This window comes from Arvicanthis niloticus, chromosome 14 (assembly GCF_011762505.2).
Source record: "Arvicanthis niloticus isolate mArvNil1 chromosome 14, mArvNil1.pat.X, whole genome shotgun sequence".
NCBI lineage: Eukaryota > Metazoa > Chordata > Mammalia > Rodentia > Muridae > Arvicanthis > Arvicanthis niloticus.
Window position 1 is genome coordinate 5,284,363 of NC_047671.1, and position 25,211 is coordinate 5,309,573.

Below are 25,211 nucleotides of genomic sequence, written 5' to 3' on the forward strand. Positions count from 1 at the left end.
GGAGACTTCTAGAAACCCACTTTGAAGCAATAGGCCCGCCTCTTCGTATAGTGCGGGTCCTGAAAGGATGCTCCGGCCGAGGAGGGGCGTGGCTACGGCCGGCAGGCGGAGTCAGAGCTCCACACTAGACTGACAGTAAGAGGGCGGGGCCTCTAAGGGACAGAGCTATCCCTGGAAGACTTGGCATTGGCTGTTGGGGAGGGGAGCGTCGTCAGGGCGGGGCGTCTGGGGCGGGGCTAGCCTCAGGCCTCCGGACATTGGCTGGTGGGGAGTGCAGGGACACGTGGTGCGGAACCGGCGCGGTAAGCGGGTGGTCTCAGGGCCTTTCTTCCCGGGATGGTGCTGGGAACCCGGGAGGGACTGGTGCAGGGCCCGGCGGTGCCTGAGTCACCCTGGTCTGCTTGGAAGTGAGGGGCGCCGGGGCATCCAGGTGGAAGCGGCGGAACCCCGGAGGTCCCCGATCACTAATGCAGTTAGTCCAGGCCTGAGTCACCCCAGGCCCCGGCACGGGCCCGCGATTCCGGTGATGTTAGCCCGGGACCCAGGCCTCTCCCGCCACAGGGGTCGGTTTGGATCGGCCGACCTCCAGAAGTGCGCGGTGGCCCGACCCACACAGTTCTCCCTGCGGCGCCGATGGGCTGTCTGTCCCGGGCAGTCTGCGTGGCGACTTGGGGCTGGAGGGTTGCAGGGAGCAAAGGCTGGGCAGTCCCCACGCCTACACTTGGAGAATGCTGCCTGGCTCGCCTTGGGTGCAAAGGCCCTGAGCAGGGTCCAGCTGGACCTTGCCTCTAGGATGGATCCGCAGGAGAGAGATCTCCCATTGCCAGCTTGCTGGTGCGATCAGGTCGCTCATTCATTTACTAGTTTCAGCTTACTCATTTGTAAAGTGGAGTAGATGTTTGATATATTCTACTAACTCTTGAAACCCTGGGACGGCCAATCTTGTCCAGAGTCTTATTATCACGAACTCTGTGTAACGGAGCAAAGACCCTATCTTGGGGACCTTGTTTGTGCTCCTCCAGGACTCATGACTTACAGATAGTGAGGCTGCTGGCGTATTTTGGCAGGAAGTTTGCTTCTGTTCAACCCACCAGCACTGCTTTTTACCTTAATAAATGATTTCAATTGAAGACCTTGGTGTTGGCGGAAGTGAAGCAGGAGTTATCCGAACCGAGTGGGAGGGAGAGTGGAAGCTGGCCAACTTGCTGTGTCTCGCAGTTTAGAGGGAGGGCTTGTCTGCAGGGTAGGTGAAACCTTCTGTTTACTACCCTCATTGAAAGGTGTACCTCAGATCATGACATCTTTGCATAACATTAGCACCGGAGTTAGTTTAGCTGAGCCAAGGTGAGGTGATAGGAATTTGTGTGAGGATCTGGAGCCCGGGGTCAAAAGCGCCCAGTGTAACAGATGGTCCTGCAGGGTAAGGCTTCATCATGAAAACAGACACCTTCCCTGTGCATGGTTGGTGACGGACAGTGGAACCTAACACTGATAAACACCTGGGCAACATCTGGAGTCTTCCAGAGTCCCTTTCAGGTGAGGCTGTGTGAGGTACCATGGGTCTAGAAATTTTTCTTCCATTTTGCTAGGTTTTAAAAGGGAGGAGAAGACTAATCCCCCACCCTAGTGGCAGCCATATTTACTATTTGAAGTGGTCTGGGATTTCGCATTGCTCGGCTGGAGAATTTCAGTGTGCTGAACGATTGCCTCACTTCCTGTCACAGTGAATCAACACTTCAGAAAACTGCCCTGGGATCCTGGACCAGGAACCAGTGCTCTTTACCAAGTGTGGTGAGCAGGCATTTCTGTAGTGCCCACTTGAGACCATGCAGCAGCAATATCAGGTCACTTGGTTGTCACTGCCAGGATAAACTTTCTCAGCACAACTGAGCCTTGTTTCATCTATGCTGGGTTAAGTCAAAGTCTTGACACTTGAAGAAAGAAAAACTCCAATTGCAAATCCCAGTGCCCAGTGCAAATCACATTGACTCCTATTTTTAAAGCAGTTCTGGGGCTAGAGAGATGGCTCAGAGGTTAAGAACGGTGTGTGCTCTTCCAGAGGTCCTGAGTTCAATTCCCAGCAACCACATGGTGGCTCATAATTTGATCTGATGCCCTCTCCTGGTATGCAGGTGAATATGCAGATAGAGCACTCCTGTGTAAGATAAATAAATCTTTAAATAAAATTAAAAAAACAAAACAAGAAAAAGCAGTTCCACAAGTTACTTCCTCCTGCCTCTGTAGAGTGCAGGAGTTCCAGGGTCTCTGGCATGAAAAGTAGATGTTGGAACCTGTACCCAGAAGGCTGGCATTGTGGCTCAGTCAGAAGTTTATCAAGCACACCCGAATCTCTGTGTTCCATTCCTAGAACCATATAAACTGGGGTGCCTGCTTGTAATTCTAGCATGTGGGGGTAGAAGCAGAAAGATCAGTTCAAGGACAGGCTAGGCTACGTTTTGTTTTATTTTTAAAAGGAAAAAAAAACTGTCCAGAAAATGCAACTGCTGAGTGTATCTGTGGGGTGTTCATACCTGAATGTACTCAATAGTGAGCGACTTGAGGCTCACAGCTCCTCAGACCTTGGCCGTTTCTTTGTGGTGAAAACATTGGACATCCCTTATAGCTTTCTAAAATGTACACAACTGCTCCCCATAGCCACCTTCCTGGGAGACGGGAGCTTTCTCATACTTGGCCCTTAAGGAGGTTGAGTGCAGTCTGTGGTCACCGGTTGTCCTCAGCTGAGTTCATCTTTCTTTCTGGATCCTCCAGCAGGTTGTGGGTTTGCAGTTGAAGAGGCAGAATATTGATTGTGTGAGGGGTGGGTAGTGGTGGGGAAGCTGTTCTTTGTTTGCTTGCTTGCTTGCTTTTTGAGACAGGTTGTTATTGGCTGGCCTGGAATTCACTATGTATAGAATCGGCTGGCCTCATACTTTCAGAGATCCACCTGCCTCTACCTCTCCCGTGCTGGATTTAAAGGTGTGTTCAGTCACACCCAGCCTGAAGCATTTTTATAGAGATCTTTGAAATGATAATTTCCTCTGTAGCAATAGAAGGTTAATAGTTCACCCTGTGCTTTAAGAATATAAAATTGCATCTATAGCTCCATTGGTAGGGTACCTGCCTCGCATGCAAGAAACCCTGGATTTGATCCCCATCACCACATAAACCTGGTGGTTTGAGCTTGTAATTCCTACCTTCAGAATGTAGAAGCAAGAGATTCAGTCTCAAAAAAAAAAAAAAAAAAAAAAAAAAAAAAAAAAAAAAGTGTAACCTTATTAAAAGTAAGTGCCAGCTAGGCATGGTGGCACATACCTTTAATCCTGGCACTCAGAAGGCAGATGGGTTTCTGTGTGAGACCAGCCTGGTCAACACAGAAAGTTCCAAGGCAGCCAGGCATATATAGTGTGCTTTCTCTCAAAAAATAAAGTGCACAGTAAATCCATGTAATTGCAAAGTAGCCACTTTTAGTTTCCTTGAGATTGTCTGCCACTGGAGTGCTTCTCTTTGGACACAAGTTTTAGTGGAGCTTTCCTTTGGAGCAGGAAGGGAGGATCAATCTAAGCCTCTGATTGGCTCCCAAGCTCTTGGCCCTGAAGTGCAGTCACTTCCTGGGAAGTCCTGTGATAAGTGTCGCAATGCTATGCTCTGCTGACAGGGTGGAGTACTTCTCAATCCTCACACAGTGCCTCTGGCCACTGCCTTTCAGTCCCAGCTTCGAGCAGGTCTGATCCATCGCTCTCTGCTCAGAGTTTCCCAGGTCTGAAGTCTGGCTGAACAATGTCAGTCCTCAAAACTGTCTTCCAGTATATCGAAGAAAACCAGGACCGCTATGTCAAGGTGAGAGTCTGTCTGCTGAGTGAGTAGTGAAACCTGCTTTAATCTTGTCAGAGAGCTTTTCAAGAAGCTAATATGAGTTGTGCTGGTTTGATCAAGTATTTAAATTTTATGTTTCTTCACCTCGTGGTGGTAAAAGCTATACTTTTGTCATTTGACAGAATTAAATTATCCGTCTCTACAAATAAAGCCCATTATTTTTCCCTAATTTCATCTATGGTTTCTTGCAACAGTCATAAGGTATTTTTTTGTTGTTTTGTTTTTTTTTGTTGCTGTTGTTGTTTTGTTTTTTTAAAAAAACAGTTTGAAGCTGGGCAGTGATGGCGCACGCCTTTAATCCCAGCACTTGGGAGGCAGAGGCAGGCGGATTTCTGAGTTCGAGGCCAGCCTGGTCTACCAAGTGAGTTCCAGGACAGCCAAGGCTAACAGAGAAACCCTGTCTCGAAACCCGCCCCCCCCCCCAAAAAAAAAAAAAAAAAAAACCAGTTTGAATCCAGCATATTCTGGATGATTCTATGATGTTATATTTTAATCTGTTGCTTGTTTTTTATCTGATAGAACATGACTTCAGTTTACTTTTGGAAGAACCATTTTAGACAAAAATGTTTGACTCTAAAACTTAGACCTTAGAAAATGTGGTTGCCATCAGAGAGACTAGTGAACTAACTTAGATAGCGACAATGCAGGGTGTTTTCTTTCTGTTGCAATTTTGTCGATTACAGATATAAACTTATTGAACGGTTTATAACCAATCATATGCTTGGTGGTTAAAAATATACATTCTGGCTTTTTTTTTTCTGCTTAGTTTTGGTGGTGGGACAGCACAGGTTTGTTGCTGTTTAATCCATATATGGAGCAGGCTAGCTAGGTCTGCTGTAAACATAAAGTGGAGTAGCTGTAGGTAGAGGTCTATTGGTGAGCCCACCCCGCCTGTCCCTAAAAAACAGCATCTCCAAGCCCTTTCCACTTGATCTCTACAAACAGAAACTTGCAGAATGGGTGGCCATCCAGAGCGTGTCGGCGTGGCCGGAGAAGAGAGGAGAGATCAGAAGGATGATGGAGGTGGCAGCTGCCGATGTCCAGAGGCTGGGGGGCTCTGTGGAGCTGGTGGATATTGGGAAGCAGAAGGTATGAGCCCACAGAACCTTAGCAGACAGTTCTTCCTGGAGGGTGGGAAGAGGCTGCAAGGGCGACCTTTGGCTGAAGACATTCAACTCTTCTTCAAAGCAAGCTTGTACTGGCTCTTGTGTACATCCCAGCTAACTCACACACACGTCTCTCTGTGGGTCAGTTAAAGGTTTTTTGATTATTCAGCACGTTTTATTCTGGGAAGGAGAACAGGAGACCAGTGGCTCAAGAGTATATTAAAATGACTGTCATTCTTAAGGGCTGAGATAACTTCCCAGAAATGAAAGCCTTCACGTGTGGAAGTGTCACGTTCTCTGAGTCACTTTATAAAGTTGAGCTTTCTGCCCCAGGTCCTCTGTGTATACAGTATTGCTTTCAATTTAGTGTTTTTATGGGACTCCTGAGTGTGGGAACAAGTGGGCCTTTGATCTTGTGCCTTCTCTTGGGCTCTTTTCCTTCTGTTGGTTTGCCTGGTCCTTCAGTGTGGTGGGTTCTGTTTTTATCTTACTATATTTTATTTACTTAGGTTTTGTTGTTCTCTTAAAATCCTGTTCTTTTCAAGCGCAACAGAAAGAGAAAGGATCTGGATGGCAGGGGAGGAGGAGAGAGGATATATTGTACAAGGGGAAAAAAAACTATTTTCAATGAATGGGAAACACACACTTGAAAACAAAAAACATAAAAATAAATATGCATGTTCACATATGACCTTGTCCCCTGCAAACTCCTTGCTGTTACCACAAGGCTTTTCTGATAAACTGTAGGAGCCAGCATAGGCACAAGGGCTGCAGGGCAGGGGTACAGCCAGCTTGGGCCATACTTAGGGTCACAAGTGGTAACCGTTGACCTGTAAAGGAAGAAAAAGACCTCAGACTGATTTGTCTTTGTGTCACTGAATCCTCCTCTAGACTCAGAATTCTGCAAAAGTGTCCTGGATGGCTGGCAAGGCCTTTGGGGAAAGCCCAAGAGTGCCCACTGCCACCATTCATTTACCAGATGATCTGGAATCTCTTTCTTTTTAAGTGTGTGTGTGTGCACGTGTGTGTGTGTGTGTGTGTGTATGTTAGCAACATGTCCCCCAAAAGATTGGGAGAGATCATCAGATTCCTTGGTGTTGATGTACAGGTGGTTGTAATACCTCACGTGTTCTCTGGGAGAGCAGAAAGCGCTCTTAACCAAGGAGCCATCTCCCAGCCCTGAGTTCCGTTAATGCCCTGGCTGAGGTCCACTCTATTCATCTTAGTTGTCTACATGCAGAATTTCAAAAAGGTAGCATTCAATTGCAGATTGTAGTTGTTTTAGGCAATACTTCAAAAATGAGTTCATTTGTATCCCAGATCCATGCTACGCAGTGTTTCATTGTGTTTATTGATTCTTTTTTTTTTTTTAAAGCAGCCTTAAAGCAGTTTATCAGACTAGTTGTAGATGTGATTTAGTTAATGCTGATTGGATTTCAGGAAAGTGAATTCTTGTTAAGGACTATTAAAAGATACAATCTTAAACCCTACAGCAGACAGGACCACCCCAGCTAGGTTTCAGAACAGCTGCGAGACATTGCCAGTCAATTAACTAGACTGCTCTCCATTGCTCCCTCCCGCTCAGCTCCCGGATGGCTCGGAGATACCCCTTCCTCCTATTCTACTGGGTAAGCTGGGCAGCGATCCCCAGAAGAAAACTGTGTGCATTTACGGGCACCTGGACGTGCAGCCTGCGGCCCTGGAGGACGGGTGGGACAGCGAGCCCTTCACCTTAGTGGAGCGAGAAGGTGAGGGCACCAGGGCTTGCCCGCCCAAGGGCTTTCTTTGCAAATCAGATATTTTTGGCAGATGTTACATTTGGAAAATCACTAATATTCTCCTGGGTCTTTCTCTTTCTAGTACACATTTGTTTTATAAAAACAAAATCTAGAAATTGGATTCTGGAAGTTTCTCATTTGTGCATCAGTTATTGAAAACTCAGAAAAGTTTTCTTTTCTCAACAAGTCCATGGAGGGAGCTTGCCAGCTTCCCTTCAGTCCAAACTCCTTGTCCAAGATATTCATTGTGACTTGAGGCTGCATAGCTCCAGAAGGCTGGCCTCTCCTCACTCTCTCCTGCGCATGCTCAGCTTCTGGACTCCGTTGTCCCTGAGATACAGCACCTTATTGCTTTGAGCCTTGCCCCTCAGGGCTGAGTTCCCACCCCCTGACTGGGTGTGGAGTCTGTCTTTACATGTGTCCTGACTCTGTGGACTATTACATGGTTGCAAAGTATGAATAGTTATTTTTATTTAACGTGTTCTTTATGAAACCTCATCCCATACGCTGGCCCTCCTCACAGAACTGGGTATGTCCCGTTGCTGTTGGTTCCACAGGCACTGAATTCCTCCCTAGTCTCAGACCCACATGTCTGCATGGTCGTTTATGGCCACATGACTCAAGCTGTCTAGACTGGGAATCTTCCTCTTTCTTCCTTGGGCCTTCTCTCACTTATCCTCGAAAGGCATCATCTTCCCACCACCTACACCAGAAACAGGGTTGTCCGGTTCCTGCCTCGGGCCATCCATCCCTAGTCTCTTCCCAGTCTCTGTGTTGCCCATGCAGACGATACCTGGTGCTGCTCTCTGTTGAGCTGACCTTGTGTCTTTGAGCCTAATGCCATCCTCCCAGCAGATTCAGATTAGCTGTCCAAATTGGAATGGGAGTATAGTTTGTACTGCTTCTGTAGTGATAGCATGTGCTTCCACATGCTTGCTGATAGCTGGGGAGGGAACATGGGTCTTAAAGGTGTGTAACCACCTGTAGGGGCCGTCCTGTGGAATGTACTTCCTGAAATTGCATGGTGAATCTCGGCCCTGATTCTCTGTGAATCCTGGTCCTAGACATTGCTACGAAAGGGAAAGGCAACAGGAGGGTCCCATATGACTGCTTTTTAGATTTCAAGAAATTCTCTCTGAATTTTAGCATAGGGTTGGATCAGAGATTCGGGCTTTTAAAGTTAAAGCTTTGCTGTGCGGGACAGCTGTGAGTGGCTGTGCCTAGGCATTATCCGATGAGCACTTGAGAAAAGGTCTTTCTTGTTGTCTCTAACTGAATCTGCCGATCGCTGTTCCAGGCAAGTTGTATGGGAGAGGATCCACGGATGATAAGGGGCCGGTGGCCGGATGGATGAACGCCCTGGAAGCCTATCAGAAGACTGGCCAGGTACATCTCCATATCAGATTCTGTCCGCCCTTCAGGTCATGTGAGTAGTAGTGTAAAGATCACCAGAGAGGAGAAAGCAAGCCCCCACCTCAGTCATCACAGGGGACACAGATCGAAGATTACAGCTGTTCCCAGCTCTAGAAATCATTAAACAGTTAATTGTCTTACAGATGCTCAAAGGTCAAGTTATCTACACTCAGCAAGGCTCTTGCCAACTCTTAGAATGTGGTCTCAGTTTCTCTCCTTCTTTCTGTGCTGAGATCAAACCCAGGTCCTTGTGCATGCTGGGAAACTGCTCTGCCATTGAGCTGTATCTCTATCTCCTATTGTGAATTTTATTTTATTATGGATGTTTTGGGAGCTTTTTGTTGTTTATTTTATTTTGTTGGTATTTTTTTTTATTGTTGTTTGTTTGTTGGCTGGTTGATTTTGAGATAGTGTCTCGTTCTGCATCCCTGGCTGGTCTGTGATTCACAGAGATCCACCTGCCTCTGTCTCCCCAGTGCTGAGATTATAGGTATACCACCACACCCAGCTCCCAAATGTGACTTTTGGGTGTGTTTATTTGTTTAATACCGTCGTGTTATATAATTCAGGCTGACCTTGAACTCTGACAATCCTCCTGCTCAACCTTCAAGTGTTGGGATTACAGGCCTGTGTTACCAACCCTGACTAACACAGACTTTCAACCTTTGACTGTACCTATGAATATGGTCCCTTGCCAGGAAGTTACAGACTTTGTGATATTAGGCAAATTTTTTTTCTATGTGGCTTATAGTCTCCTAAAAAATAAATATTAGATTATTTTCCGTTTCTTTCCTCAACATTCAAAAGTGGTAAAACATAGCAAACAGGAGGAAAGAGGCATTTCTAGAAACCTCGTCCCCAAACACCTCCTGGTCCTGCTCCTGACCTAGGTTTATTATCTTAAAGCTGACTGTGATCATGCTGTCTGGGCAGTTTTTGCTGATGGATTTTAGTTCACAGCAAGATAAAGTAAGAATAATTATTTTTGTCAAAGTCTGGATCAATAAATCTGGAAAGGGGCTTAGGCTTTCTTTGTCTGGGAGACCATTTGTGCAGATTTTTTAAAAAAACAAAACCAAAAAACCACTTGGTCTGTGTGACAGCTGACCCAAGAGCTGGGCACAAAAACCAGGCAGCCTCACCTACTGCAGGGCTCCACACAGTGTTGGGAGGCTATGTCGGGAAGGGTGCACAGGGCAGAGCCCTGAGCAGTTTCATTTGTAGTTGCTCTGTATATGGAGATTCCAGGGAAAATTTCACTTGGAACAGAAGAGATCAGAAGTCTCTTCACTGAATATTACTGCTAGGCATAAGTGTCTTTGAAGCCCTGGGATCTGTCCTGTGTGTGGTCACTAGCTGGCTGTCTGCTCATATCCAGCCCCCCTGCTTCATCCTATGGAGGTAGAAAAACTCTTGGAACGTTTTCCAGAGAACTCAACCCAGATTCCAGCACCATGATGAGATTTCCTTCACCACCCCAGATCAGCTTGTCTTCTGTGAGCAGAGGGATGCTGGCAGTGTGGAATGCCTTCCTAGTGCAGGAAAGGTCTCAGTTAGCCTTAGCAACAGTGAGGTCTCCGTGGTTATTCAGGAAACGTGTGTGTGTGTGTGTATACATGTGTATATACGTTTACAAGTCTGTATGCGCATTTGCACAGGGGTATGCATGCATGTGGAGGTCAAAGGCTGAGTTACAGACAGCTGTGAGCAGCCATGTTTGTGCAGGTTGTGGAACCCTGATCCTCTGGGAGAGCAATCAGCACTCTCCAGGCCAATATTCATTACCCTTCTCCCTGTCTCATGTCTCCTACACTCACTGGCTCACTCTGTAAGTGGCTTGCCTAGGCATGGTGTAGGGCTTTTCCTTTTGACCCTGGACTCCCAGGAGCCAGTGGGAGAAGATCTCATATTTAAAACTAAATTTTTAAACAATCTGCTATGTGTCACTTCTGTGAGAAAAAGTAAGGAAACTGACTGTCTTACCATGCCCTGTCACAGGAGATCCCTGTCAACCTGCGGTTCTGCCTGGAAGGCATGGAGGAATCTGGCTCCGAAGGCCTGGATGAGTTAATTTTTGCCCAGAAAGACAAGTTCTTCAAAGATGTGGACTATGTGTGCATTTCCGACAATTACTGGCTAGGGAAGAATAAGCCGTGCATCACGTACGGCCTCAGAGGCATCTGTTACTTCTTCATTGAGGTATGAGCTGAGTCCCACGAACTTCACCTTGTTTCTCTCTAACCCCTAAGCCTCTTTGTTCTTCTGTACCCTGACTCGGGCAAATACCAAGAAGCTAATCATACGTGAAGGAGGAGCTCAGAGCTTCCTGGTGCTCCTTCTTGTGTTCCATAATCCATCCTAATACCCCAGGCATGGACTTCTGAGACCAGAAGTCAAATCTCATGACAGTTTTAAATTAAGACAGTATTATCTTGGTAATATTGATATTGTATTAGAGCAGACGAGATGACAGTGAATGCTGGTTTTTCTGAGATGGACAAATAAGCCTTAAGAACCTTCCTGTAAAAGTTTAAAATGTTCACACTTCACCAGGTAAGACCTAATCCCACTGCTGAGTTATCTTGAGAGAATGTAGACCCTCGACCAGATGAGTAAGGCGTGCAGGTGGATCTGTTGTTGGCGATCTTCTCCTATTGGGATGATAGATGGAATGATGGGTAGAAGGATCATAGATGGAATGATGGGTAGGAGGATGATAGATGGAACGATGGGTTGGTCCAGCCAGAGATCTTCATCACCCGATAGGGCAGAGCCGTGCCAGTGCTGTACTGTGAGGAAGGAGCATCACATTCTGTTATAGATGCTGATCCGAGCAGGCATACCCTGGTTACCCGTCTTGCCTCATCATAAGACTAGTCAGTTCTCATATGGGTCTGAACCAGATCCTTGGGTTGATGGCATCATTCTCCAAACTTGGTGTTGTCTTTTGAGTAAGCTTATGCAGGGGTCTCTGTGAAGTGACAGGTGCTGGGGTCAGCCCTGGCTATTGAGAGGGTGGCCTGAGAGGAGAGGAGTCAGTGAGGGAGGGGTGAGTCAGGTGAGGTGATCAGGGAATCTTGCAGCTCTGAGTTGCCTCTTTATATATACAGGTTTCACACAACAAAGACATACTAATGATTATCCAAGAAGTACAGTTTATAGCATTCTATATCTGCATGTGTATTTCATTTTTCATTACATGTCCAGGGTTACAAGTTCAGTCACAATTAGAAGTACAAATAGAGCAGATTTTATTTTTATTATTAGCCCTAAAGGTCCCAAGTCAAAGAATCTGAAGAATGTCTCTGTCAAAGCAAACATACTTACTATTATATGACAGCCTACTTTTAGGCTGGCAGTATTTGCAGTTTTAAAGCACTCCAGATGAGAAGAAAATATCTGAACCAGTGTTTTTATGAATAGCAAATACTAACACCTAAGTCCTTTTACTTGTATTCTTTTCTCATCTACGCTATAACGTAGGGAAAGTTTATTTTAGTCAATCTATCTTATTTACTGAGTTCTATTCCCCCAGGGGAGTACCCTGTATGACCCTATCTTTAAACTACATTTTCAGAGAGCTCAAGCATATTTTAAAAGGAACCCTTAGTCTTTTACTAACTCTCCTGCAGTCAGAGTTTGCCAATTATCTCTTTTTACCCTGCTCCAATTGTACTGTTTGAGTTTGCCTAGGGACAGATACCCCAAGAAGATTCCTGGAGTCCTGGTCTCATTTAGAAATTTCTTATCATGTTCTCTGTGGTATAAGGAAGACTTCCAAATAAGGCCAGATAGTTATTTCCCTAAAAGCAGAAGAGATAGTAAGTTTAAATCTTCTCTAAAAAGACTCATATATAAAATTAATCATAATGCAGGAAGTCTCCAAGAATGCAACACACAGAGACCTAACCTTAAAAGTGAGGGACAGAATGAGAGATCACAGATTCGGCTCAGCTTTGCTGGAACTGTGTCAAACGGCTGTGCTAGCTTCATGACTCTTACCACTTCCAATGGATATGGCTATGCCAGACAGAATTCTGCTCTTCTTTGGTGTTAGAGAGGGTACTCTGCACCATACTTCTGTGGCCAGCATTCCCTGTGACCTGCAGCCAGCATTCCTGTCACCTGCAGCCAGCATTCCCTGTGACATGCAGCCAGCATTTCTGTGACATGCAGCCAGCATTCCTGTGACATGCAGCCAGCATTCCCTGTGCACATGCAGCCAGCATTCCCTGTGCACATGCAGTCAGCATTCCCTGTGCACATGCAGCCAGCATTCCCTGTGCACATGCAGTCAGCATTCCCTGTGCACATGCAGCCAGCATTCCCTGTGCACATGCAGCCAGCATTCCCTGTGCACATGCAGTCAGCATTCCCTGTGCACACGCAGCCAGCATTCCCTGTGCACACGCAGCCAGCATTCCCTGTGACATGCAGCCAGCATTCCCTGTGCACATGCAGCCAGCATTCCCTGTGCACATGCAGCCAGCATTCCTGTGACATGCAGCCAGCATTCCTGTGACATGCAGCCAGCATTCCCTGTGCACACGCAGCCAGCATTCCCTGTGCACATGCAGCCAGCATTCCCTGTGCACATGCAGCCAGCATTCCTGTGACATGCAGCCAGCATTCCTGTGACATGCAGCCAGCATTCCCTGTGCACATGCAGCCAGCATTCCCTGTGCACATATGGTCTGCACATCAGGAGTCTATAGTGTCTGGATGTTCTAATTGGGAAATATCCTGCTTTGATGCTTGAGGGAGCAGATTTGGACTGGAAAACTGTCGGTCTTGCAATGTCATATAATTAAAATAAGCTCCTGCTAAGCCACCAAATAAAGTGACCTTTGTTTCTGTCCAGGTGGAATGCAGTGACAAAGACCTCCATTCTGGGGTGTATGGTGGCTCAGTGCACGAGGCCATGACGGATCTCATTTCACTGATGGGTGAGCTTAGGGTTGGCGTTCTTTGTGTCAGCACTTTGTCACTTAGGGAAGTGGGCAGGGTACTTTTTCTAAACTGTGCACGTGCCTAGTGTGTTCCAGCATCCTTCGTGGGCCTACTCAGCTGTGCTTCTAATTAACTTCCCTTCCTCCAGGCATTGTTTTATTTAAAGAGTGTTTAATTTCTGCCTCTGCCCACTTCCTGTTCCTCCTGCATCTATCCCATACCTCATCACCGTGTATACAACTGCCCTCCCTCCTGTATCCAGCAGGATGCCCCTAGGTCCCACTCAGCCTGTTCCTTAGGATCCCCGCAGGCTTTCTCTTTCTCTGGTCATGGTATTTTACGTCCCTCAGAGGACACCTTCTCTGATCTGTTTCATCTGTTTCTCGGTCGCCCTGCTGGTCGGCCTCTAGAAAGTAAGAGCCACAGCTTCTTCCCGCATCCCGTCAGCACAAAGCTAAGGGAGCTCTTGCCTCCATATAGTTTGTACCTTCCTTTCTCCCCCACCCCCACCCCCCACCCCCACCCCCGTCCCAGGATGAGGGCTCCCACAGCTGACATGACATTGCATCTGTAGTCGGAGACTCTGTCCCACTCATAGGTTCCCTGTCAGGTTTAGCGGACCTTGTTCCTTGTGCAATGTGCACCATGAAGAAATGCTGGCTGGCTAGTGTGGGTTTTCAGGTCCGTGCCTCAGTGTACAGCTGGGAGCTAACTTAAGCACTCCTCCTGTTCCTCAGTCTCTCTGACAATGAGTAGTGGTCCTGCTCACCTCCTTGGGGTTACTTAACTGACTCACTAGCATTAGGAACCCAAGTGTCCCTGGCCTCCTGCTGGTCACCTGGCCAGCGTATGTGCTGAGGTGCTTGAGTTCCTAGAGTCGGGACAACTCAGAAGGCTGCTTATGCGCTGCCCCTGCTGAGCGTTCCGCCTCTGCTACTCCTCAGGCTGCCTGATAGACAAGAAGGGGAGAATCCTCATCCCCGGCATCAATGACGCCGTGGCTCCCGTGACAGACGAGGAGTGTGAGCTCTATGACCACATTGACTTCGACATGGAAGAGTTCGCCAAGGACGTGGGGGCTGGGACCCTTCTGCACAGCTGCAAGGTGCTGCTTGCCCCGCCCCTTACCCTGTGCAGGACACTGGAACTCCAGTGTCAGCGGTTCATCCTTAGGGAGCTTCCGCTCAAGAGTCTTCAAAAGCAGATTGTGGTTGAGAACTATTAGGGTTTTCAGATATCAGGATCAACTTCTGACTAGCCGAGGGCTGGGAGAGATGAACAGAGGGAGCAGCCCGTCTCCTGCCACAGGTGGTATTTGATTTGTTTGGGTTTTATGGGCCACACATTCCCACAAGGCCCAGAGATTCAGCCGGGTGCAGAGGAGAGTCAAGCAAATAAATAAGTATAAACAGTTGCTCCATTGGCTAGGCAAAGGCTGAAGGGGAGAAGTCAGACCTGTCTCAAGTCCTGTGAGAATTGCTGACAAGTGGGAGCAGAGGAAGAGAAACACATTAGCCTGTTGGGGACTGGAGGCTCACAGCATGCCACCCCCACATCACTCACTATCTCCTCTTGAGGCTGTTAAGGCTGCACTGGAGCACATAATAGTAGCCCCAGAACACTGGGTGGGCTCTGACCAGCCCTACCGGGTGAGGGTCCCCACACCCTCATTCATCCGTCCTGTGTAGACATCCCATCTCCTCCTGGCCTTCTGCAGAAAGACATCCTGATGCACAGGTGGCGATACCCGTCCCTCTCTCTCCATGGAATCGAAGGGGCCTTTTCCGGTTCAGGGGCCAAGACTGTGATCCCCAGGAAAGTGGTCGGCAAGTTCTCCATCAGGCTCGTGCCAAACATGATACCGGAAGTTGTTAGCGAGCAAGTACGTGGAGGGTGCAGGGAGGGCGTGAGTAGGGGCAAGGGTTGTCGGGTAGACGTGGCAGCTCAGCACTGCTGTGACGTTGAACTTAATACAGTAAGAACACTCACCTGGGCAAAGCCTCCTCCTGAGTCTCTTCTTCAACATTCGCTGTAATAAGCAGTATAGAAGCGTGTCAGAGACAGGCCAGATGAGCACGCATTGCACCTCAGACTACCGAGACATGGGAAATACGACCTGACTTTACCCCGAAGACGGAAAGCAAATACTCATGTGTGGCCACATGTTAGCTGAAAACCCCAGTGAGTGGCCTCAGAGGCTTCTGGGAAGAGTACCCTGATGCCTTTTCTCCAGAGGGAAGTGGCTTTTATCTCAAGGCTGTCCACATTCAGGCTGGGTCTTCACTTCTCTGTTCAACTTACCTAGAAGTTAGACACCCAGAAATGTGTTTCCTAGGTGACCTTAAACCTAGGCAGCAGCTTGCCAGGGAGAATTCACCAGCCAAGTGTCAGCATGGGCATTTTAGGATACAAATATCCTGTCTGTTGAATAAGTCAAGTCGGACAGCATGTTTTTTACTCAGTCTTTAAATATTGTCATAATTTTGTATGTCTGTGACAAAGGTGTCTGGACTCTTAGATGCCGTGTAGGACCATTGTGCCCGACTCATTGTCATGGCCTCTAGACACTGTGTAGACTCCCCATTGAGTCAAATGCCAGATCTGAACCACCATGCATCTCTTCTGCTTATGGTTTAGGTTTCAAGCTACTTGTCAAAAAAGTTTGCTGAACTGCAGAGCCCCAACAAGTTCAAGGTGTACATGGGCCACGGCGGGAAGCCCTGGGTGTCTGACTTCAACCATCCTCATTACCAGGCGGGAAGAAGAGCCCTGAAAACAGGTTGGCTAACCTTTGGAGGTGGATGCTAGGGCCCTGGGAGTGTCTGAGGACTCTGTTGTAGCCCTTTGTGCATGTGACAGTGTCTGCGGTGCAGAGCCAGGCTGAGTGTGGGGTGAGATCAGGGCCTAGGTCTGTACAAGTGAGTGTTGCTAAGTGGTGGTTCTCTGGCATCCAGAGCCCAAAACTCATCATTTGTCTTTGTTTCCCCAGTGTTTGGTGTTGAGCCTGACATGACCAGAGAAGGTGGCAGTATTCCTGTGACCTTGACCTTTCAGGAGGCCACAGGCAAAAATGTCATGCTGTTGCCAGTGGGGTCAGCAGACGACGGTGCCCACTCGCAGAATGAAAAGCTCAACAGGTGAGACGGGGTCCCCAGGTTGGGTTGCATCCTCTCACAGGTGGGTCTGGGATCACTCCCCCATGGAGGTTTGGTAGTAAGAACTGGTGAGAGTCAGGCATAGGCCTTGGTAGTAGCAGTTTGGAAACGGGGTTCATCTAGTATTCTTTGTTCACCACACTCTTCATGTAGCACCCACAGAAGCCTATCACTTCTTTTTGAAACATTGCACTGTCAACACTAACTGCTCTAGCCCTCTTTGCCTCTGACAGACAGATGCTCTGGGTTCCTCTAGCCTGCAGGATAGAGAGAACCTCTGATCTACTGTGTGGAGGGACCCAGGCAAGCAGGCTGCAGGCAGTGCAGGAAGGTACAGCAGAGGAAAACAGGAAGCAGAGGCCCAGTATGAGGAGTCAGAGACAGAAACCTGGTTACTGGGCTCTGGGTCAAAGAGCTAATCTTCAGAAATAATGACCGTTCACTCCCAGGACACTGGGTGAGACCAAGCCCTAGACCAGGGCCTGGACTGGTCATTGTAGTGAGGGACGGTGAAAGGAGGTGTCACATGGAACCTCTACTTGAATTATAAAGCCAGTCCAGACTGCAAGCCGGAATAGGGGTGCTCCCTAGAGAGAAATCTGGACAGACTACCGTCCACCTGGACACCGACTCCCGGCCAGCAGCTGGTAGCTGGGTTGGTTGTTTGCCTTTTGTTTGCTAGTTCGCTTGCTTCTCTCTATTAGGCTCAACTACATAGAAGGAACCAAGATGCTGGCTGCATACCTGTATGAGGTGTCTCAACTGAAGAACTGAGAAGTCTCATTTTCCTCGGAGTCCTGTTCCTGCCCAGAAACAATCTGCCCTCTCTCTCTTCCAGCTTTCCTGGGAAAGTGGAAGTTTCTTTTCCCTATCTCTTTCTCAGGTCACAGACAGACAGGCAAGAATGGAGACATTGCCTTCAGCTGTCACCAGGGTAGTCACCTGTGTCAGGCAGTTGGAAATGTTCAGTCCTGAGGCTTATTGAAGACGACTGACTGGCCATGATTGGGGGTGAGAGGGTGTCTCAGATGTGGTCAGCGTGACTTCACCTCCAGGAAGTAGCCAGAGTCCAAGGCTCCAAGCCTGTGGGAGGTATTGCCCATCGTGGACTGAGGCTCGGGGGTATTCAGGAAGGAAATGAGAGCATCCTGTAGCTCCTTGTGCTGTGACAGCACCATGGTGACCCCTCACTGTGCTCTGTATCCCACCTTAAGACCCTAGCTGACCATCACTAGTGTCCCCCTCCTGTTGCTGTCTCCCAGAATTTGTCCCAACAGTCCCCACTGGAAGCACCAGTCCAGTTGCAGCTACTAATAATAAACATGACAATGAGCCTCTGGAGGAACTGTCATGGTCTCACTTACTTGGGGAATACACATGTAATTGTTCATTGGTGTGTGACTTGCTTTGTGGAACACACACACATATATGTATTGGATAGTGTCTGGGTACCAGTCACCTCATATTGAAAGGTGATAGCCAGAACTCATAACACAAGGCTTATGTCCACCCTTCTGCCTCCACTTCAAATTCTTAAAGTGGTGGCCCTGGGACTTAGGCAGCAAAGATAAGCTTAGAGCATCTTGTGGTGAAGGATAATGGCAGAGATGCAGAAGCCAGCTTGAGAGCACACAACCCAAGGAGTGGATGAAAAAGAATGTTATAGTAGAGGATCAGGAAGCTGAGGCAGAAAAATTGCCATGAGTTCAATGCCAGCCTGGAGTATAATGTGAAACCCTGCCTCAAAATGGTAAACAAACAACAAAAATCACTTCTGAATTATACCTGCAGAAGAAATAACCACCTCCATATCTACTAATTCAAATAAGTGAATGAGTGCTGATCAGGGTGAGAGGTCTCATGAAGAATTCCCATTCGGCTATGCAGAAGTAAGTCAAGGGGGTGGGAGGAACCCTACTGTCTGACCTCAGTTGCTGCAGGTGAGGTCATCAAAATGTGTACTAAAATGTTTAAACTTGGGAAATCCAAAAACATCTCCCTAGGTTCCTTAGTTCCCAGGGAAAAAAAAAATCTGTGACTTTGTAGTGAAGCCCCAACAAATACCTGGACCAGGTGATCAAAGTGAGCATCCCGCACTTCAGGATCCTACATCCTTCAAGTGCTTCCCTAAGGAGAGAGTGTCAGCTCCAAGGATTTAGTCTCAGTGAGAAAATATCAGACACTCTGAAACTACTAAATGGAGTTTAAATTTGGAACCCCTCACTCCCTACATAGAGATTTGGGACATCATGATATCATCTCCAAGGGTTGGGGTCCTGCATTCCTTTTGTCCTTCTATCCTGGATTCAGCCAGGACATCAAGAATCTGATCTGGCCTCCTTCCTAACACTGCGTTCCTGTCTCCAGTAGTCCTTTCAGAGATGTGCGCATCAAGAAAGCAACCTGCTATCAATCACCTTACATGCCTATGTTACTCAAGCATTGAGCTGTCTCTCAGGGTCCATACAGCTGAACATTGTTGAACATCATCTAGTGAGGAGTTAAAAGCTTTATTCAACAACAGTGAAATGGCCGGCATTCAGCAACAATGTTTTCTAAGGAAACTGTGCTGTGGGAGGAAATGGTTCCACCCTTATGAATATTTACAGCTGGTGTGCATTGTTTCCCCACAGCAGGAACCTGATCCCCTGGGGAATACACAGCCACTTTGTGTGATTTAGAAAAGGAGACAATTCCATCTACCACACTACTGACCTGATGGAATATGGAGGCTCTTCGTGACCTATAGAAAGTCAAGTTGTTTCTGTCCTTATCACTTTCTGGAATCTGGGTCAAAATAAGTGATACCATAAGTTCTCAGGGTTCCAATGGCTGTGTGCTAGTTGGGATACAGACAGCTGTGTGCGAGTTAGGATACAGGACAGACTGCTGCAGCCTCAATCTCCAAGACTCTACACCAGGAGTGCTCAGGCTTTGGGCCTTGTGTAAAAGTTGGTGTACCAGGACTGGTATGGTGGCTGTTCTGTTTCTGGGGCCTAGGATCCTTCTGCTGTGCCAGCTCTTCTGTCAGGTTCATCTCATGGACCTTGATCTCTGCACCACTTCCTGCTGGAGTGTGCCTGTGGAAAGCAGTGAGAGGGGAAACCAGGAAGGCTTCCTTCCTCAGGCACAAGTCAGGACTAGTTTGCATTTAGTTCGCCAGAGAGTAGTCACCTGGCCACCCCTAACTGCATGAGCAGCAGAGAACGGATCTCTGAGTGTGGGGCAGGAGAAATGGGTCAGCAGTTAAGAGCACTTGCTGCACATCCAGATGACCAGAGTTCAGTTCCTAGTACCCACATCAGGCAGCTCACAATTACCTGTAACCCAGCCCCAGCTGATCTAACGCCCTCTTCTGGCCTCTGCAGACACCCACTCACAAATGTGTGCATGCATGAGCACATACACACATACACATTCACACACGCCTATATAATAAAGTAGCTGGATATTGTGGCACACCTTTAAACTCCTCACTCGAGAGACAGAGATAGGTGGATCTTTGAGTTTGAAACCAGTCAGGGTTACACAGTGAGAGCCTGCCTAATAATTAAAGTGTTTTTATCCAGTTCTTTCATCAATTTGACACAAGCTAGAATCATTTGGGAAGAAGGACCCTCAACTGAGAAAATGTCGCCACCATCTTGGCCTGAGGGCAAGCCTGTAGGGCATTGTCTTAATTAGTGATTGGTACAAGAAAGCCCAGCCCACTGTCGGCGGTGCCACAACTGGGCAGATGATTGTGGATGATATAAGAAAACAGGCTGAGCAAGCCAAGAAGCTACACTTCTCCATGATCTTTGCTCAGTTCCTGCCCTGATTTCCCTCAGTGATGAACAGAGTTACCAGGAAGTATAAGATGAAACAACTTTCCTCCCCAAGTTGCCTTTGGCAATGCGTTTTATCACAGCAATAGAAACCCCAACTGAGACAGTGATATAGAAATCTTTCTGGAATAAGCGTTCTGACACCAAGAGAGTGGAAGACAGGTGATGTAACTGGTGGACTGTGATGGTTAGTCCCAGTTCTTGACTTGACTATATCTGGAATGAACTACTTTACAGAAACAGAGGGCATACCTGTACTCCAGATCTTGAGGCTAGAAGGCACAGGCTTTTGATCCGAATCTTGACATGGATGATACACATTTTTGATCCAGATCTTGAGGCATAGCAGCCATGAAAAGCTTAGGCCCAGGCAAGATGGTACACAGCTTTAATCCCAAGAGACAGAGGCCTGCATATCTCTGAGTTCAAGGCCAGCCAGGGACAGATTAAACTTCAAGTAAAGATAGCTTCGGTCAAGGTGTGGTGGTACATACCTTTAATCTGGGCCATACGTCTGCAGGAGGTACATAAGGACAGTGGAAGAAGGAAGGCTTCTTCACCTGCTTGTACCTACTCTCCAGCACATCCGTTGGAGCCTTCTTCAGGATTCCAGCTTACAGAACACCAGCTGAACACCCAGCCTAATGGAACTGAGCTACTACTAACTTCTCGAACTTCCCACTCACAGCTGCCCATTGTGTGGATTAGTCGGACTGCAGACTGTAAGTCAGTCCAATAAGCCCCCTTAATATAGAGAGACTTTCCATAAGTTCTGTGACTCGAGAGAACCTTGTCTAATAAAAGCCAGGACAGCTCCCAAAAAGGTTCAATCCTGGGTCCAGTTTACATTCTCATTTTATACTCTAAAACTATAAGGTCAAACTGAAAGGCAGGTAAGATTTCATAGGAGATTTCATAGGTGCGGATGTGACACTCAGCATGTTGCTAAGGGCTACTACCCACTGTTTCAGGTTTTTCTTTAGGTTTTTCTGTTCCAAGTAGTAAATGGAGTCATGGTTGGCAAATAGGCAGTAAACAGTGCATTAAGTAAGTCATTAAGTTAGTAAGTCAGTATCTAATAATTGGTCTTCTGTACCTTATTCTACTTCACACACACACACTGCATGGATGATGCAAAAGCAGGCTCTAGTAACTTCATACATACAAATACATATATACATGCATACAGGCAGACAGATAAGCAGACATAGACATATTTACACATTAAATGGATGATGAAAAGCTCTAGCAAACAGACTCCAAGCATTTCACACATACACATATATACATATATACACAGATGCACATTTACGGTTATATACATATACCTGGTGGGTAGAGAAAGTTACAACAAGCATGCTCCAAGCATTCCACATGTGTGTGTGTGTCTGTGTGTATGCGTGTGTGAACATGTGTGAACACACACACACACACACACACATCACACAGTTGGTGGATGGAATAAGTTTCAACACACTCACACAAGCTTGACAATATATACATGCATACAGATTTGATGGATGGAACAATGTTCCAATATACTCCTACACAAACTTTACACATATACATACATACATACAGATTTGATGGATGGAACAATGTTCCAATATACTCCTACACAAACTTTACACATATACATACATACATACAGATTTGATATGTTGAGGTCCAGGAATCACCTCACAAAGCACATAAACAAGGATCTCAGTCAGACAGGGATAGTTTATTGAGCATAGGTATCAGGACTGATAAACCCGGACCACTGTCCAGATTCAGGAGCTGAACTATGACCCTGAGTTAAGGTCCTACAGGGTTTTTAAAGCCTGAGCTCAACAAACATCTGTGCCAATTTATTCCACCAATCAGGATTTAGGGATAGGGATTTCCTTAGGAACAAGTCTTTTTTATACACTTATCCTGCTCCTATTCAACTATGGCAGGGGACTTACCTTGTCTAACATTCATCTCTTAACTTGTCTAACATCCATGTCTTAACTTGCCCAGCAGGGTATCAGTTACCCACATGCATGTCTATTTCTACCAAGTAGGATTCCAGTTCCCAGGAAGGCCTTGGAAACTTAAACTTTATTCAACCACTACTCAAAATGGAAGTCTTATTCCAAATAGTTTCTTATATTGATGCAGGTGTCTCTCTTACATTTGGGTCCATCCCAGGAGCAGTTTATACCATAAAAGCCTATACTCGGGTGCAGGAAGTGCTATTGGGTGATGGGTTCAGGTCCAAGCTTATTGTGGGTAACTATATAAAGCAGTTATACTGGCTTCTAACATGATTCTTTTCCAAGAGCACAAAACATAACAGTATGTAATCAACTTGACATTAGAAAGTTTCCTAGAAACAGCAGAAATATATGAAAAAGTTTCTTTATACTGGCAGGCTAGCCAGGTAACTGATACCTAGGCCTTAACAAACAGATGGATGGAACAAAATTCCAACAAGTTTATTTTTTCTCCCATAGTTTATGTATCTCAGCAAAATCTTTCAAGCAGTATAAAATTACAAGATGCTTATATTCTAGTTTTCTTTTATTGAATGACTATTAAAAAAACAATATGTTTCCCAATACCTTTACAAGAATAACATTACATAGTACAGGTAAAGTATTCATAATAATGTGGGCATTTGTAACTAGACAATTTGTTATAAATTAACAAAATATAAGCAGACAAGACAGCTTTCTTGGCCAGTTACTCCTATTGACAGGTAGCAATTTGTGGTTACAAAGAAAGGATTAATTATAATTTATCCTTTAAAAGTAATTTTATAAGAACCTTAAAAGAATCTAAACTTTTATATAAAATCAGTCTTATCTATTTTAAATCCTCAAAAATATCTACTCATCAGTAATTTTTATTAAATCATATCAGGAAGCTGAGGGCAAAAATGGATATAAGAAATCAATCACCACGAGTCCAGCCTCCGTGAGACTAAGCCAGTGCTGCCATTGTTTTTGTTCCCTGACCTTAATCCCTAGCTTAACCGTTAAGGATGTGTCTTTCTGAATTTCAAATTGTTCCCTAAGATTTTCTACATCAGAGCCAGTAGCAAAAAACACTGTAACCTAGCTTCACTAACAATTTTGTTTTTCCAAATACTTTCTAAGGGTGGTGGTCATTGCTGATAATCTACATTGGTGATTAGAGGGTTGGTGATTGAATCACTAATCTGCTTCAGCCTCAATGCCTGAAAGAGATCAAGCACTATTATTTTGAGTGCCAGAGATCCTGTCCACTGAGGGACTAAAAGCCCCCTTAGAGTTTTCATATAATTCTTAGATTAAGAGGGATGTGAAAACAACAAGCCGAGCAGAACTCCACAACACCGTGAAGCCCTCAAGACACATGGTCCTAGGAGCCATGCCTCTCCATGACTGTGCTAACCAGTTGGCAACATTCCTTGAGTTCTAAAGCTGTTTGTCATTCCTCCTGAATGGCCTTTGGCAGAGAGATCAGGGTGTAAGTGTTTCTCTGTTTGATCTCTAGATGAGGTAGAATAAGGCAGAAAAGATCAACCATTAGATACTGATTTACTGATTGATTTAGTGACTTACTTAATACACTGTTTGTACCAATCATTTGCCAAGCATGGCTTCACTCGCCACTTGGAACAGAAAGACCCAGAAGAACAGCTGAAACAATAGGCCATTGCCCTTAACAACCTGCTCACTGCTGCATAAGCTTCTGTAAAATCATGCTAGCTTGCATGCCACACCTTGTGGTGTTAGAGTATAAAATACAAATACAAACTAGGCCTGGCATTGAGGTCTTTCAGGAGCTGTCCTGGCTTCAGTCCACCAGTGATATCTCCTCTCTTCTACTCTCATTGCTGTTAGGGTGCTTACTCCAGAAAGAGTCCTGTATCACTTGGAGTATCTGGAGACATGTCCAGGTCGACCAGTTGGCCCTGGTCCTGGTGACAGGTTTTAGAATTTGAATTCTCAGTGTCAGGGCTTTAAATACGGGAACGTCCTAGTCCTAATGGCAGCAGACACAGGCCTCTTAAGGTAAGTAGCCCTTCCTATCTTCAGCCTAACCTGTGGTTCTTAGGAAAGTCCTCATGGGGAGACAGACAGCACTCTATGTGATTTGAGCTTAGTACAGGGCCAGGCTATGAGGACATCACCTTCTAGGAAGCTAGATTGTAAGTTCTGATCAAGAGTCCGCATTCACTGTTAAAACCCCACTTCAAAATAAAACAACTGAAGGCACCTTAACATTTTAATAAAAAATATACTTAAAACCACACTCATGTTCCTGCCAAATAGCAAAATCTGCAGCTTGACTGGTTGTGAAGTCTCAGGAAGCCACAGGATAAAGGAGAGAGGTTCCTCCTGTGTGCCCTGAGGCAGACTAAACAGACCACAGCCTGTCTAGCCTCTGGAATATAAGCTACACAGGCCTGAGGACTCCACTACATGTAGTATCCCCTGAGCTCCAGCTCTCTGGGTTACATTGTTTGGAACTCTGAGCCACCAGCATGAACCCTAAATTGGCACCTTAAACCAGAAGACTAGTTCTTCTAGACAGAATAGTTGAGAAAGATCAAATAGAATACCTTTCACTAGGGCGGAGCCCACAAGAGGAAATTCCAATGTGTACAAATATGGGGCATGGAAAAAAGTGACCCTGTGCTTCCACAGTAACATAAGAGGTCTGGTATCACAAAAGGAAGACTAACAGGTGAGCGGTGGTGGTGCCCACCTTTAATCCCAGCACTTGGGAGGCAGAGATAGGCAGATCTCTGTGAGTTAGAGGCCAGCTTGGTCTACAGAACAAGTTCCAGAACAGCTAGGGCGCTAGGGCTACACAGAGAAACCTTTTCAAAAAAAAAAAAAAAAAAAAAACAACAACAACAAAAAAAAAAACCCAGGCAGACTGACAAAGAAAACATATAGCTTGGTTATTAATGCTTCCAGAGCCAGCCAAACATGAAACTCAGAGAAAGTGCCAGCAGGTTGACACCTACTCACTCTCTGTGTGTGTGTGTGTGTGTGTGTGTGTGTGTGTGTGTGTGTGTGTGTACTTAGGAAGTACATTGGGCTTGGGAAGGCATTGAAAGAGAGAGAGTAGGTGCTGTTTAAAAGAGAG

The 25,211-nt window shown here is 46.2% G+C and overlaps 1 protein-coding gene across 4 annotated transcripts; it reads left to right on the plus strand.

Annotated features, from left to right (window-relative positions):
- The first annotated feature begins 228 nt into the window (after positions 1-228).
- Positions 229-17,616, plus strand: Cndp2 (carnosine dipeptidase 2). Of its 4 annotated transcripts, XM_034518256.2 has the most exons (13): positions 264-302; positions 1,420-1,536; positions 3,748-3,837; positions 4,819-4,962; positions 6,565-6,727; positions 8,055-8,143; positions 10,169-10,369; positions 13,032-13,116; positions 14,065-14,225; positions 14,838-15,002; positions 15,758-15,899; positions 16,110-16,257; positions 16,980-17,616. In XM_034518256.2, exons 3-13 carry the CDS (start codon positions 3,778-3,780, stop codon positions 17,047-17,049), a joined length of 1,428 nt encoding a protein of 475 aa, XP_034374147.1. In that variant the 5' UTR covers positions 264-302; positions 1,420-1,536; positions 3,748-3,777; the 3' UTR covers positions 17,050-17,616. The 4 variants fall into 4 exon arrangements, with proteins under 4 accessions (XP_034374146.1, XP_034374145.1, XP_034374147.1 ...); XM_034518255.2 differs by lacking the exon at positions 1,420-1,536 and having other exon boundaries at positions 229-302; XM_034518254.2 differs by lacking the exon at positions 1,420-1,536 and having other exon boundaries at positions 230-302; positions 3,707-3,837.
- The last annotated feature ends 7,595 nt before the right edge of the window (positions 17,617-25,211 follow it).

Excerpts from the sequence above, each read along its gene's own strand:
- Cndp2 (XM_034518255.2), top strand. The coding sequence starts at position 3,778 with ATGTCAGTCCTCAAAACTGTCTTCCAGTATATCGAAGAAAACCAGGAC. Across the intron at positions 8,144-10,168 it reads CCTATCAGAAGACTGGCCAG|GAGATCCCTGTCAACCTGCG; the intron begins GTACATCTCCAT and ends GCCCTGTCACAG. Across the intron at positions 13,117-14,064 it reads GGATCTCATTTCACTGATGG|GCTGCCTGATAGACAAGAAG; the intron begins GTGAGCTTAGGG and ends GCTACTCCTCAG.